The following is a 16916-nucleotide window of genomic DNA, read 5'->3' on the forward strand; positions in this document are numbered from 1 at the left end:
TAGTGCCGTTCACGCGCCTTATGCAGTAAAAATACTGTAATTTAAAAGATGGGTGTCTTCCATGCGTCTAACATTGTGTTAAATTTGAATCATGTGTAAGAACTTGCTCTAAAACGATTATGATACTATATGCATAAACTCGACAGCCATATTGTAGGGATACGCATGTAGACCGACGCAGAGTCGACCAGCCTATATCGTCTTTCAAGCGATTCATACAGTAAAAATTACTATGATTTTGATGATGGATGTCTTCAACGTGTCAATCAGCTTTGAATGGCTAGATATTTATCTATCCAATCCTTACAATGCAAACAATGTGACATTATATGCGTAGTATACTCGCAAGCCATATTGTTGGCATATGAACAGATCGGCATCCGGGCGAGTCATACAGTAAAAATGACTGCGATTTCAAAGCCAGTGGTTTTCTTTTATGTCTATATCATGGCTAGATATCTATCTATAAACTCGTTACACTGTTATTTAAATTCATAAGGATCTGTGACTACAGCTTACGCTATTCAGAAGATTTCAATTGTAAGTAGGATGACTTTTGCTTTTATTTTAATTGTAGACAGAAAAAGGCTTTAGGACAATCCAAGACGGAAATTAGATGAAAGTCTATGTGTCAAGAAGATAATTGTTGCAAGTAATCTGACTGGTATCATGTCATTAAGAGATTTTATCAAATTTTCAAGACAGATATACCCGAGTCAGTGGGTTTCGAGTAGCCCTTTACTTACCCGCAGTGCTCCGGGTATACAATTTCTGTGGCCTATCATGTCATTGCCTTAGGCTTTGCCGTAGGCTGATAGTCGCCAATTATTGTCCCAATTTCAACGAAATTGGATCTATTTTCTAGTCTCCAAGTCTGCTTTCTGGTCGTTTTGTTGTTGCTGTTGTTGTTGTTGCTTTTCTTTCCCGTTACCGGTGGACTAGCCCCCTGATGTAGTGCTTGCACAACTGTGTGGCCCAAGGACTATAGAAACGGAGATGGGCGCCGCCCTATACACCATATGGTGCACAAAGGACTCAACTCCTTTTGAATACATTTTCTTTCGAACGCGCTTTAGAAAGACGTTAAAAGTGAGCCCAAACCACACATGCACCTGTTCTCACGCTCTGCACCGTCCGTCTTAGTAAGTAGCGATAGTAAGTAAGTACTTTTAGCGTTCATTGTACGAAAGCAGACCATGAAGTGAACAGAAGCGTCGCTAAACAAGCGTCGTTCTGAAATCCGAGGATCGTTTGCTGTGGCGACAGTTCGGAGTTTCTGCCCTACCGATGGACACACATCGCCTGGTGGGCACGAAAGTATAATGAGGTGAAAGACAGGTGGATTTAAGGGGTAAAGAGATCGTCATGGTTCTTTAATACGGTGACTTGAGACCTCACAGTTTATTTTTGGTCACCCTGGTACCTAAACCATCAAAGCTAGGGAAGGGGAGGGGGGCTATTCTGCTTGCATCATTTGAATGATGCATAATTTCCATATGAAGGATGGCATAGACGTAGAAAAGTCAATTTTTCGACTGCTGACACAGCTAAGTTGGGGGTGTGATTTTAAAAGCAGGTATGTGGTTTTGGTCACTTTGAATGTCTGTCGGCTCTTTTTATATCTGCCATTTAGCGGGTACAATTTTAATCTTCATTGCTGTGTCATGACAGTAAAAAGGTCATGAAGGGAGGGGGATTATTTACTAACATCAGGTAAATTTGTAGCGATGGTGGTGACAGGTGACAGCAGGTGTTGCAGGTGCTTCACATGGACCTGAGCCATCGGCAGGTGTGAAGTGAGCCTGTAAAGTTTGTAGTTAGTCTCCTTGGTACCATGACATCACTTGGCCAAGCGTAAAGAAGGGCGGGGGAGGTCAGAGAATGCGTACGTATCGGGTTGACACGAATATTCTGCTATATATAGATCTAATGTTGTTCTGGTAGATGCGGATGATTCGGTGTTTCTGAACCGTTTGCTATGTTTCTTCTGACGTAACTTCTCAGATCAAGCAAGCAAATAGTCACATACATGGTTTACTTGTTTGTCCTAAGAATAAACCATAAGTTGAATGGCAAATTTCTTCTATTCACAACCAAATGTATGTACACGAGCCGACGTTTCGATGACTGTATGTCATCTTCATCAGGGCAATACTGAACTTTGCTATTCAGTCATTCACGAACCTGCTGAAATTATACAAGGAAACAATTCAGTAAGTTATCATACCCATACGGTAAGTTATCATAACCACTAATAAGTTAATAACAAGTTATCAAATCCAGCACCAGTACAGGTCTGGTTACGCCAGTGCTAGTTTGCACGCCGTCTGGTCTGTAATCTCCACCCACGGCCATGATCTAAAGTAAAGACTCCAGACGGCGCCGCCTTGACAAGATTATCGGCGAGGTTGTCAGTCTCTTACTTTGCCTGCACAAGGGGCTGATTGTGGGGTCTTATTGCTGTGTTATCTCAAGGTCTGAGTCCGGCGTTTTTGTCCCATATAGTGGACTACTGATGTTATAATTTGTGCATTTGTAACGTTAAAGAGGCCGATCTCATATTCGGGTGAAGCTTGACGCTTTTCGATTGGTAGAAGTGCAGTTAATTTGCCACGGCTCGCGTTTTCAGCCAAGCACACTGAGTCACCCCTACTCTCCTTGACAAGTGTGTTGGGTTCTTTTACGTGCAGAAGTTTGATGCTCCGTTAATACACGGGGTCACAGGCTTTACGTCCCCATCCGAAAGGACGAATGCAACCCTAACTTAGCCCAGCGGGACTCGAACCTTCAGGTCATGTTAGGGTAACTGCCTCTCTGCAAACTTGTGCCGGTGTACAGTTACAGGTATATTATTCTGAGGCAGGAGGCGTGTGGGTCCATACCTTACCACCACGTTAAATGGTACATGTCGTCCAGAGAAATGTATGCGGGTCCCGGTGATGAAATATAAAGCCGTTTTCCACTCATCTGTAGAGTGTTGGCTAAAAGGGGGCATCGACTTTGCGATCTCTGAACAATGCTTTGCGGTGGTAACTTTCAAATCATGTATGCTGTCGTGATGACAAAGTAACAAAACATTCAAATTTTCTACGACTATAACAGTCAATCAGGCTGTTATGTTATACATGTAGAATCCCACCGCTGCCACCAGTGTAGCATCCTACGTGCACTTACGACTTATATAATATTTATTATTTTCTTCTTCTAGATTTTCTTCTGCTACTTTCTAAATTATCTAAGTAGACAACACTGCTTTCAAGAATGCCTTGCCATCATTCATTACCAATTCAAGAAGAAGGGAATCCTTATCTATTACGTAACCTTTTGTATATTAGTATGTATTCCCAGGCGGCGAAATAAGCCTTTGAAACGTCATCCCTTTGCGCAATTGACTTCATTAAAGGTTCTTTATGGCCGAGTCCGTACCTAGTCAGACCACATTCCGGCCACGCAACACACAAACCGGGCTCAGCACATCACAATTGGGCTCAAATCCGCGTTACGAGTTTTCCCCCGTTTTTAGCGTAAGATGAGTAGGTGGGAATGAGGTGACTGTGCCGAAGTAAATATCAAGTTCTCGCGAGATACCGCGAGATTCACAGGTGTCCCATGTCACAGATTAATATCACATCTACATTCAACGGTAAGTTTGCGGTTGTAACTAAAAATTGTGCCGTTTGGCAAATGAATATTCCAAATATGCCACACATTTCTGTCAGTTTCACAGAACAACTAGCGATGTATATATTGCCTCCCACCACTAAGCCAAAAAATACCATCGGTCAACCGCATCAGAACGCAAATACAGAAATAAATCAGTACCGCAGACCGTAACAAACTCCATCAAGGTTTCGTGTTACCAGTTTTAACATCGTACACACCTGAAGTGCATACTTCAACTTACCACCCCATCCCCAGCGTACCGTTTAGAAGCGCCCATTCATAATGATTGATGAAAGGAAATTCCGTCGCACGTGAGACAACACACAGACAGACTGTTCTCTCTAATAAACCGAGACAAACGACAACACACACTTTTGTTGCGAAGAATTTGAGGAAGGCACGTATATGTAACGTGCAACAGTGCGGGGGTACTTGTGCACAAACGGCCCATATAGAAAGCACAGAACGTCATGTTTGCCTACTTCGTTGCTCTATTTCTTCGTGCAAATTTTGTCTGTCAGAGAAGGAGGGCACGAGTTCCCAAGATGCATTGCTCTGATGGCACGGCCATCTTGATTTCAGCTTTCGTAACAAACAAGAAAACGTTGCCGATAAGTTGTATTTTTGGCAGAAACTAATCTTAGAACTAGCATTGACTGTATATTGAATCTGTTCTAATATGACATGTGAAAAATGGCGGACATTTTATAGCTTTCAAACCATTAAGACCCCACCCAAGTCACACATTGCTTTTTCTCACGCCATGTAGCATTTTCAAGAATTGCTCCCTCCCCCTCCATCGAAATTAGTGTGCACGGGGTTCGGTGACGGATAACTCATGGTAGCGACCAAACATACACAAACATAATTTGTTGCTCTTATGCTTTGTATGTCCGCACCTGTTTTTTTCATTTTCAGTATTTGTAATATTTGTTTTGTTCTTCTGTAATGTATCCTGTCGATGACGACATGAAAATAAGCTGTAAGCTTGAGTCTGTCGTCATCATGTCATGTATGTAAATGTTGCAATAAAAAAAAACACAAACATGCGGGCTAACACCCAGAAGTGATGAACGCTATCGAATTAATTTTCGCTTCATCATTGCCGATATATGAACCATCTGTGAACGGAAGGAGAACTGATATAATCTTTGTTGCGCCAACTTTTACGGTGCGAACTGATGGCGGGGCACGTGTCTAGTCACACGTCCACTGCTATAGCTGGTGACATACATGTGACCAGCTGCATGTGACTAAAGGTAGCCGCACGTCTGTGTCTCTAAATCACCATTACGACCACAAGTCCACTGCTATATTGGATGTCCCTTCAGCAGCCTCACAATTGAGCTCCTGGTTCCAATTAGTTGGTAACTGGAAGGCCCCAGGGAAGGGCAACCTGGTTGGAGCTGCAGTGGTATTTCGGAGGGACGTAAGATTAATTGGGCCCTGTGATCGAGGAGGTGCCTCAAGCACGTTAAAAATGCACTACAACAGCCTCATTACTCAGATGGATACCTACTGGCTATACTTTAGATGAATGGTGGAGTTGGTGACATTCAAATGGCTGTAGGTGACAAGTTTGCTACAACGCAGCATCTCTAAATCATCAAAAAGAGAATCACGCGTCCAATGCTAAAGTTGGTGACATACGTGTGACTGAAGTTAGCCGCACGTTTGCTACCACATAGCGTCTCTAAATCATCATCAAATTCTGATAATGTCAAGCTCTGTGAGATATACAGAAACACGAGAAGCCGTTGAACGGTTGATATATGATTGTGGTGATATACCTCAAGCCGCAACTAGGTCCAGATGAAATTTACGCCTCAACCTGACACAAAATAATAGACTTCATGTCACAAATGGCCACCGGAATACTTCCGTTCACTTATCGTTGTGCAGAAACGTCAATCAACTTTTATCTCCATTTCTTTTAAACAAACAGTCCTGTCATGGGACTTCCGAATGGTGGAAGCGAAGAAGTGGATATGTTCGTTTCTAAACATAAGTATCAGACCAACGACATGATTGGTTAGTTTTTACAATGCAATTACTGAAAGTTTTAAGAAAAGGAACATTTAAAAGTGCAACTGGGCTCTGAAAAAAATTCCCAAGCGATTCCACCCTTGAGAAATGGTTTGGGGTGGACTCGCCCTTGACCTTGGCCTAGTGCCTGCATTTGCTAATTGAGTGTTTTATGCAATCAAAACTGACATTTTGTGGCCAAAAAAAAGCAGAGTCGCCTATACAAGATCCTAAGTACGTCATTTCGGGATCACAAACTGCACCCTTAACTTCTGACCGACTTCTAACTACTCTAGAACTGCCACTAAGTGTCGGGGGAGAGACAGAAGCCAGGCCAACGAAAATATTTGTTCTATCAACATCTGTTCAGGAAACGTCTGGACATTTGGCGGGAAAACAAAACAGACGACAACACAGCCTCAAAGAACAACATTTCAATCAGTCTACAACCTGACAGACAACCACAGAGTAAAGCTTACACAAAAACGCAACAAAGCCAAGATTGTCACTACAGTTGGGTTGAAAACCTTGTTGCTATATTGGTGAATTATTGTCCTTCTGTAATTCTAGCAAATGGACGTATTGAATAGAAACTTGATATTAATCTGTTTGAAGTACGTCATGTTTATAAAAGCTTGGTATTGACATTTTTCAAAGTGGCCTGTATAACCTATATTATAAGGCTAGTTTTATAGCTGAAAGATAGTAACTTAGAAATTTTAGATACCATTTTTTTTTTACAATGTTGGTTTGATATTTCTTTAAAAGGACATTGAAGAAACTTCTATCGGTATGTAAGATTTATGAGTGGCTATTTTACCCAAGCATACCTATAATGACCAGTCCCTTCCTTGGAGTTCCAAAAATTCGTACAATCCGAACTGTTTGCCCCTTTTAGGCGATGGCATTTGTCCAGCCACCGTCAAGTCTAGTGTCTGTCACCGGGCTAAGTTTAAGGAACGCTATGCGGGCTCTCCTGCCAAGCACGACCCGCGCTCTTGACGCCGTGTTTTTGATAGCTAGGCGTCTTTAATCTTTGACTCCTTTGAGTGTCACTCATTGTCATCCATTCCTCAAAAAGGAGATAATCCAATCAAGAGAATCGCTCGCTAAAAATAACTTCCGGGAAGAAGACTTCAAGCTTTTTTCTGTTTCTACAGTCTTCCTCGCCAAAGTCGTATAGTGGAAATACTAGCTGCTTTACTTTGCATTGGTGGTACCCCACAGAGTCATCGATTCGTGCACGCGCAACAAGAACCTCCCCTGTAATTACCTTCGCCGAGAAGGTTATGCAGAGGGTAGCGTTTGTATGTATGTGTGTATGTATGTAATGTACAGCATAACTCGAGAAGGCTTGGATGGATTGTCTTGATATTTGGTAGGTGGGTAGGTCTTGATGAGACTAGAAAATGATTAGATTTTGGGTCCCCTAGCGGCTTGTTATGGTACTGCAGCGGAACTTCCTGTTTTGATATCTCGTGTTCTGGACATGCTATGGAACTGATTTTTGAGTGGTAGATAGGTCTTTGGACAGAGAGTAAGTGTTATGGGTTTGGGCCCCCTAGCGGCATTTTTGGAACTGCAGGAGCAGGTTTTGCATCTGACTTTGAAAGGGAATAACTCAAGAAGGGATTGATGGATGGCAATGAATTTTGGTAAGTAGATAGCTTGAGTGATGATGAACATGATTAGATACTTTTTATGCAAATCAGTATCTAATTTGCATAATTAATGAGGAAAGTTTATACATCCGCCAAATTCCATGATAGGACTCTGAAACATGTGACATATGTAAGTGAGGAAGAGAGAAATATTAATTGATATGAACTATGTACATGAAGACCTCATTTGCATAATTAATGAGAAAATACTATAACTCAAGATGGCCTTGATGGATCGTCATGATTTTTGGTATGTCGATAGCTTGTGTGATGCTTAGAATGATTGGCCGATAATTATGCAAATCAGATTCTAATTTGCATAATTAATGAGGCAACTTTAAAAATCTGCTTTGTGCCATGATATGACTATTCAAATTGTAACTAAGGAAGAGAGGAATGTTGAAGATAGAAAATATGCAACTGTGGGCCTAATTTGCATACCTAAATGAGAAACTACTATAATTCCATACTGGTAAATGACGGAAATTTCATGCATTTAATACTTTTTTTGTGGCATCTGGAATTTATGTGAATGTGAACATCGTTGAATCAAATTATGCTGATAAGGGCCTCATTTGCATAATTGATGATCAATATTAGCATCACCTTCTTCATACTTTGTTAAGCTCATACTTTGGACATGTCATATTTTAAGACAATCAACTGGTATGATTTATGATTGATGAGAAACACTCCTAATACGTCAGTCACAATGGTTAAAATCATTTGGCGAAGGTATGAGGTCGTGGAACTCTAGTTGTCCCAGTCCGAGGGACGTGGGTTCGATTCCCACAGCACAGCGGCGGTCACGCAAAGGTCTCGGCACAAAGGCTCCGAAATGTAATTGGTCCAGGCCTGTAATTGGCTTGAGTTTTGACCTTTTATAATATCGCCTTTCAAAGGTAACCCCAAGTTCAACGATCTCTCGTTATGATCTCGTTGACCAGAATGAATGAGATTGACCTTGGACGTAAGGAACCAACCACAAAATGTCCAGAAAGGGTATGTTGGCAAAGCTATACGTACTTTCAGAGAAGGAAGATTCGTTGCGGCTAAGTGGCCATTTACTCTAATGGTAGTGTGCCATTTATGATATAGGGTTAATGACCCGCCCTGGGGTGTATACGGTGTAACAAGGCGTAGTCAGTTCCTATAGCAACCGAATAAACCACCGAGTGAGTGAAGCGAAAAAGTGGTCATTATGGAGTAATAAAGACCTGTGATGATGGCAAAATGGCTTTCTCAATGGTCAACGTCATCTGGCTAAATCGCAATAAGTAAGCCGAACAACCTTCTTTCTTTTAATGTCTATTTTTCCGCTAGACATTGTACCTTGGTGCAGAATCTTTGTATGTGTTCCCCCTCCCTGTAGCTGTAAGGTTAGTGCCGCGTCCCTTAGAATTAACCTTGCAACAGAACACGGGCTGGCACGGTCTCCGAGCGACATTCCTAAAGACCGGAGTGCACGACTTTTCTCACCTCCCCATGTGTCCCGTGTTAAACAATTCTGTACGCACGAGTAACAGAGGGAGGTGATATTGGTCACGGTTATCTTCAGACAACCCTTACCCCCGAAAAGGGTTAAACGTAACGTTACGGTGGGTTGCGAGGTTGTCAATGTAAGATATGATTTTTTTCTAATGCCTGTAATGGAAAATTGGGGGGGGGGGGGATATAATACCTACAACCAACGTTTTCGTCGGACGACCCTTTTTTGTGTTTTCTCCCAGAAAAATGGAGATACTGTTTTTTCGTATCGTTTTAGGTATGTCTGTCTTTTTTTTCGAATATTTGTCGTCAGCATATCTTAGAACCTCTGGATGGATTTTGAAGGTGGAGGTCATGGTCCATTTTGAGCCCCCCTACCTTGGTACCGCAGCAAAACGTCTGGTTCTTGAGCATAAAAACGATGTGAACGGCGTGTACTGTCTTGGGTTTTACTTGAGTTTGCCAGTCAAAATGCAAGAAATAGGGGTTCAGGGAGTTACAAATTTTCCAGCGCTCGCTCCACAATTGACGGAAAAGTTGCCTAAAACAGAAGTGACATCGCCCCCCTTCTACTCAATCCTAATCTTAGTGTAGTCTACAATTTTCTTGTTGAAACGGCTTGTCTGGCCTTTTTCACACCCAGGGTTCCAGTGTAATCTTGTTTATCCCGTGACCAATGATATGGCCGGTCTCATCAGCTCTAGGTTTCTCCTGAACTAGACCTTCTCACTCAGCAGTCGCGCTACGGGAGGCGGGAGGTCATGTAGCGAGGAAAACACAACCTAGCCGCTAAGGGAAACGAGAGCTACAAGTAAAAACTTATCAGTCTTTGTTTCTTTCCATCCATCTTTCCCATTTTCTTCCTCCCATTACCATTCCTTCTTTCTTTGTGCTACTTTGTCGTATATATCTGAATCTCTTCTATTTCTTGCTCCAAGGTTATCACTTATTTCTGTGATTAATCTTTCCCAACATCTGTCTATATCTCTTTCCATCCCTGTCTGTCTTCCTGTCTACCTCTCCCTCTGTCTGCCTCTGTCTCTGTCTCTCTCTCCCTCCTTCCCTCTCCATGTCTCTCCCTCTCTCTCTCTCCCTCTCCCTCTCTCTCTCTCTCTCTCTCTCTCTCTCCCTCCTTCCCTCCCTCTGTGTCTCTCTCTGTCCACCCCCTGTCCCTCTTTAGCTGTTGACGACAGCGGAGAACAACTCTTGTAGACTTGATGACGCCTGGAGTGACCCAAAATAGCGTTCCCGGCTCAAGCGAAGAAAGGAAACAGGATTTTCGTGTAATCCTGCGGTCCCATCGCCATGGTTGTGCAGATAGTGGTGCGTGGTACGGGTGTCCAGTAAACACAGTCATGGGGACGTCCTAACTAGACCGGGCTTCAAACAACCAATTTACTGAAAGTTCTGAGAGAGTCTCAAGTAACAAGATTCCATTTTATTTTGTTACAAAATCCTATCGATGCCTGTTCTTCGAAGAAAGATTAGATACGGAATATAATAACTTTCTGATATGTGTGTGTCACAATTTGAATGCATTCTAGAAACAAACTAGAGCACAATACTGTTGTTGTTGTTGTCCTTGCTTTATGTCTATTTTTCCGCAAGACATTGTCACTTGGTGCGTTAATACAGAACAGTACAACTAGTTGTAGCTTCACTAATCAAACTTCGCATATTATAAACCCACAAGGAAATTGCGCATTGAAACCTCATACATTGCAGTGAGCCATTAACTAACTAAGTACACCATAACCACATTTTATGACTTCTATTTGGAATATAATGTATTACAGGGACCCGCTCGCTTTGGTCGAAGGGGAACTTTCAAAAGCTTCACTAGAGTTTGAAACATTCCCACGACTTCCTGCATCCCTTGAGAGGCTATGTCAACATTTGGAAATATGTTTACATCCTTTAAATGCCTGGTATTTCGAGGCTATCACGGTCTGTCCAATCACTGTCAAACTCCATCGCTAACATCCGGGAATGCTGGGAATTTTCACACTCCAAAATATGACTAGAAATATGTAGCACGTTATTTGGTAACAGGTTGTTCGGCCGACAGGTGCATGTGGATGGTTACGACTTTAGAGTGCTCGCTGCTCACAAACAAATTAAAAGCATAATGATCTCTTATCTAAGTCTCTTAATTACGCAAAAACATATCATTAAGACAGCAATTAGACAAGAGTGACGTCTTTCCTGGCTGTTTTAAGACTTTCCTTGCTGCCTTGGGTAATGCTTGTTCACTCTAGGGACCAACTTTCTTACGTGAATCATACGGTATCTCCTTCCATCTACTTTTACCTAGCCTGCAGGCCTTGCTAAATGAGGTATAAGAAATGTTTTAACAGGATATTTTAGAAGGGAGCGGCTGGTCACTGGAAAGGCAGATACGTGTAAAACCCTTGGTTTTGTTCTCGTTGTGCCCAAATCTTACATAATGCATCCAGAACATTATCTATTCCGAAAATGGCGTGGCACATAGAAATAGTGCATTCGGGGTCTAAATTGTTCTACATCCTAAAACAGGCAGTGGCACGCGATAAAATATATAGCACGTTTTTGGAAAACGAAAGTTGCTGGTAGCTAGGTGATACCTACGAACAAACGCCCCTCTCCCAACTCCAAACGAATGCTGTTCTCGTCAAACTAACTTCGTGTAGCCAAAATATTGATACCGTGGAAATGACCCTTCGGCGAGAAGTCGAACACGGCACAGCCCCTATTTTGGCATCGGCAAGTGGTTCGAATTTGGAGAGGGCGGGCACCGTGACATCGCCTGTGGAATGATGGGCGATTCGGTTTCAACTACGGGACGGGTTAAAACTAGGGACCTACCGTTTCTAACCTTAACGTGGTCTCGACTTCTTCGTGTTCGGATATGTTTGTTACATATCCTAATCGCAGAGCAAAAGTGTATAAAGTTAAACGTTTTTTTTTTTAATTTTCTAGTGCTAACATATCAAAATAGTAAAAATTGTCGTCATTGAGACGGAATTTACCTATCTTAAGTCTGAAACATGGTATCCGTCAGTGTCTCAGTTTGTTCAGGTACAGTGCCGCCCAGGTAAGGTGTACCGGAACACAGCCTTAAGAGTTAACTTGCTATGTCTTCTTTTTAATGTTAAACCATTGCAAACGTAAGACAATAATGAATTATTGCCACCCCTTCTGGCTAGTCCCCATCAGTAGTATTATTCGCCAAAAATAGCTAATCAAGCAACTGGATAAAATTTTTAATCCAGTTGCTTGAGTAGCTATTTTTGGCGTATCTTATTACCTGGATGTCTAAACCTTCATCAAAGTAGTATTGTTCATCCTACGATTTTAGAATCGGCTTCAACTCGGGAGTCAATGAAGTAGGAGGAGCTTCACTATTTTCCCATAGAGGCCTTGACCATCTCCTAACTACCAGTATTACGAAGAACCGTCCTCTGACGCACATCACGTGAACGTACACGCGCTTACAGCACGCGAACACAGGATGTAAACGAGCAACTGTAACAACGGGCCGTCACACAATGCCCGACCGCCGCCGTCAAAAGCGATCCTCCTGCATATTTTATAACATAATCGTGTGCCGCTATTGTGTTCGCCCGGTAATTTCTCGGCTCTTTGAGCGGTTATTAGCCAAATGGAACCCTATATATCATGTGTCAGCAAGACCGATCAGTCACAGGCAAACAACGAACAAAACTTCTGCTCACTTTACGCCATCGTATTTTCAAAGTACACCGCTATATCAATCATATATATCTTTTCAAGATATATTATAAGATACATAGTTATTTCCTCGCTTTCGCGGATGAAAACATGTACATCTGTTTTGAGTACATGATGTATTCTTTTGTTCGGCCCTTTAATTTTGTTGTGACGTAATAACCTTGGGTTTTCTCAGAATTCGTGTGAAGTATCATCCAAAAATGAGTCATACAAGAGGAAATGTCAACACTACCAAGAAAAATTCCGCCTATTCAAAATAAAGAGCACATTTCTCTCATCACCGTTTGTTGTCGTTTGTATTGTGATTTTGTAACTCCTATTTTTACTGAGACTGAGAAAGAACATGATTCACTGGTACAACATCCTGTAAAAGCTCTAGGGGAAACAGGAAACAGGTTTTCTGTCATCCATGACCCCCTAGGTATTCCGAAACACCTCAACAGGTGACAATTCCCTGAAAAAGTCAACAGAGCAATTTTTCTGTCATCCACGGACCCCTAGGTATTTCACAACACCTCAACAGGTGGCAATACCCCTAGCAATACCCTGAAAACGTCAACAGAGCAGTTTTTCTGTCATCCACGGCCCCCTAGGTATTTCACAACACCTCAACAGGTGACAATACCCGGTAAAAAGTCAACAGAGCAGCGCTGCCTCTGTCGTGGCCAATGATTATAAGGCATGCGGGCGATCAGAAGACACCACTATACTTTCTCGTGGCCCCAGGCGCTCACGACAAAGAGTACCAGAGCGCGACGACACACAGCTACACATAAGCATAAAATAGCGATCAAATAACAGATTTGTAGATTTCAAAACGCCGTTCTGTTGTCAAAGTGCCAACATACGAGTAAAGGCCAACAACTGACGATCGTGACTCTTGGATTTCCTCATTTCAAAGGAATGTCTTTCCACCTCACAGGGGATGTTTATCTATTTCACAGAACTGTTAAGGGAAAATTCCGCGACTTAGTGATCTTAGTGAAGGAGGGGGCAAGGCTCAGACCCTTCTACTTCCTTAACGCTTTACAAAAGGACTTGTAAACGACTTGTGCGACTGTTTATATGTCCAGTCTTGTTTGGAACAAACTAATGACAACCGACCGTGAAGCAATGGACCAACACCGGCGGGTTGACATTGTATTGTTTGGGTTAGGTACACGGTAGGAGAGAACACCCCTGTATAAGAGCCAAGCGTGTCTGTATACACAATCCCCACACCATGTCACCTGGAGATATAAACAGTGCCCATCACACGGAACAAAAGACAAATCCTGTCCATTACAAGGCTATTATAGGGGAGTTTTAACCGTACATACCTCGATACAGATGATGCCCCCTTGGTGGCCTTCGAACGTGCGAAGCGCCTCGCCTGTGTCGATCGTCCAAGCCATAACATTGGCGTCGTGCGAGCCGGTAAACAAAGTCTTGCCTTGGCGATCCACCGCCATGGACAGGATGGCCATTTTGTGTCCTTTGAACGTTGTCCGGCACTTGCCGTCCAAACTCCAGGCCTTGGCCGTGCTGTCTAGCGAGCCCGTGAGGACCAGGTCTTTGGAGGCGTCGACGGTTTCGTGCTGCGCCTTGGGCGAGTTGTCACCGCCTGGCGAGACGAAAATGATCGGGGTGATGCCGCGCTTGTGCCCGAGGAACACCTGTACACACTCCCCGGAGTCGAACTGCCAGCACCGCGCCGTCCGATCGTACGAGCTAGTGAACAGCAGCCCTCCCGCTGAAAAACATCCATTTACAAGACACTTAATATACACACGTCTCCGCCCTGTGTCTTAAACACAAGCCTTCATATGATCTAGTTATGTAAACATCTTAATACCTTTGGATTAACATTAGTGTGATATACGGTGCGAGTAGACATATAAGATATGTAATAGGAAGTAGCTGACACGTTACTGGAAGATTCGGTAATAGTTCTGTAAGCTTGCCTGCTGTAACTCTGTTGACGGGAGAAGAGTGACCGGTAAAGACCAGGACACAGTCGCACGAGTTCAGGTCCCACTTCCGGATGGTCTTGTCGGCGCTGGACGTCACCGCGTAGTTGTCGACGAAGCTGACGGAGGTGATGTAGTCGGCGTGCCCCGTCAGGACCCCGACACACTCGTGCGTCCGCGTGCTCCACAGGCGGGCCGTGCGGTCCTCCGACCCGGTGATCAACAGCGACCCGTCCCCGGAGAGAGACAGGCAGTTCACGCCGCCCGAATGGTCCGTACAGGTCTTTATCAAATGGTTCGAGTCCTGTTTCTTCTTGCTTCCACCGCTTCCCATGTTGTTGGAGAGCCTAGACGATTCACCTGTTTATGCAGGTCGGGCAGTGTTTATTTGCAAAAGGCAGGTGAAGGTATATGTATCTGCAGTCGGACATGCACCAGTAAAGCGGTGTGTGGGAGTGTGCCTATCCCCACACACACATCACTCACCCACGGCGACACGGTGTCCATGCCTCCAACAACCCCTCAGACATGCTGAACTTCAACTTGACGACGCCAAGGGCACGGTACAGGGTCGGTAAAGACGCGAGAATACGCGAGAGAAGTTGTATACGCTCCTACACAGCGAAGCGAACTGTCCGCGACTTCTAAGAACGGTGGGTTTAATCCCTACAATACCAGCAGAGCAGGGTTCGTCCCGGCCGCTTGTCTCTCCGGGATGACACCAAAATAAGGAACAGGTTCTTCCGCGACCTTCGACCTCTCAAAGCTCGAGCAGTGAGAATCAGAGCATTCCGGCGGAGTGAAGCAGACCAGATGTCCCGGTCCTGAAGCGTAAAGTTCCCGCTAAAAGGGAAGTCCAAGCGTCGAGAATGTTCCGCACTCACCCCACCCTACCGTCACTGGTGGAAGTTAGTCAGGTGAAATACCTGGGATGTGCTGTCTACCTGAGGCCATTCATTTGAATAAGGCCGCGGCGGCGCAGTGTTCTGTTACACGTCATTGCTCAGGTGGAAACGGTCTACCTGGGTGAGGAAACACCCAAAGGAATTGCGGTTTACACTTCCTGTGCCGACCAGCACTTTGTGAACAGCAAAGGCTGAAGTTTGGGTCCCCCAAAATGTTATAGTTTCGCATGGCAGCGTTCCCTAAAGCTTTGTGGTGACAAAAATTAAAGGTATAACGTTACAATGCAATTATTTCGAGGAGAGAAAGTTGTCTCGTAAAGTTTCTTTTTAATCCCCTCTTTCTCACCCCCACCCAAAATCTGGAGCATTCTGCTACATAAAAATGACGCCTATAGAAATGTGCTCACAATGGTCTATTCTCGATTAAATAACCCAATATCATCGTGGCGACGTCTTGCCTCAGAAATTTTCACTTGTTTTTACTTGGAGTCAGGTTCTTAGAGTAGATACTATAAGAAGTGGAATCATACATTACTTGTACAAAGGAATCTTGACCTAATCTTTTACTTGCGCTCTCCCTTCTGCTTGTTTATGTGTTTTGGTGTACCATGTTTAGCAGGTGTCTGTGATCCCGTGCACCCCTTTTTGGCAAAATGGACCAGTCCAAAATCAGACGACATTGAGAAAAAGTTTTGTGAATGACAAAAAAACATAAAATCTGCGAATGCAACAGCTTCTTTAACCTAAGAAAACACTATCTATCCCTGTTAACTTAAAACACGAAACTATCTGTAACCGCCCATGCAGACGACACAGCGTTTCGCGTCATAGCACCAGTCAAATGGTGGAGTGGTGCATGACGGGATGTGCATGCGGTGCCTTGGTAACAACAATAACTTGCGGTCAGGCAGACTGAACGATACGGGCACCTCCTCTATTATTCATTCCTACTGCCGCCAGAACCTGAAATTTCCGGTATTAACTGTAAAATGAGAAGGACTATATTACGCATTTTTGAAACCGCACCTTGGTATGTGATAGCTTGTACCACGCAGGGATACTCTATCAAAATAACCCATGGCTTCGATGCTGTCACACATGGTAGTTTGCCTTGAAATCATGGATACATCCAGTATTAACACGACTTAGCTGTTGAGTGGGAACAAGACCTAACAGATTTATTATTATAGTAACTTATATCCATATTGGATTATATCCGTATGTGTGGTCTCCTTGGGTACGCACTAAACAACATGAAAACCGTTGCTGAGCCATTCAAAAGTGAATTTGTACGTGTCAAATACACGTGCAGTTAATAGTAGTATAGTCATAGTGTAACTGTTCATTTCGACATTGTCAGAGTTATATTACTTATTTGTGACCTGACCCGTTCGTGTCAAATGATTTGAATAGTTTGGGACACCTGTGCGTGATTCTTAGATTACGTCACAAATTGTTGCAGATCAAATATGCAATCTCAAACCAATGGCGTCTTT

At 43.4% G+C, this 16916-nt stretch overlaps 1 protein-coding gene across 1 annotated transcript in view; it reads right to left on the minus strand.

Moving 5' to 3' along the window:
* The window catches only part of LOC136420618 (WD repeat-containing protein 86-like), a 26995-nt gene extending 11536 nt beyond the window's left edge, over positions 1–15459 (minus strand). Inside the window, exons 1-2 of the mRNA XM_066407661.1 lie at positions 14510–15459; positions 13886–14298 (exon numbers count right to left, since the gene is read on the minus strand). Coding sequence (XP_066263758.1) covers positions 13886–14298; positions 14510–14849 — 753 coding nt within the window. The 5' untranslated portion in view covers positions 14850–15459. The remainder of the gene's footprint in view (positions 1–13885; positions 14299–14509) is intronic.
* Positions 15460–16916: the final 1457 nt, after the last annotated feature.

Source organism: Branchiostoma lanceolatum, chromosome 15 (genome assembly GCF_035083965.1).
Source record: "Branchiostoma lanceolatum isolate klBraLanc5 chromosome 15, klBraLanc5.hap2, whole genome shotgun sequence".
NCBI classification, from domain to species: domain Eukaryota; kingdom Metazoa; phylum Chordata; class Leptocardii; order Amphioxiformes; family Branchiostomatidae; genus Branchiostoma; species Branchiostoma lanceolatum.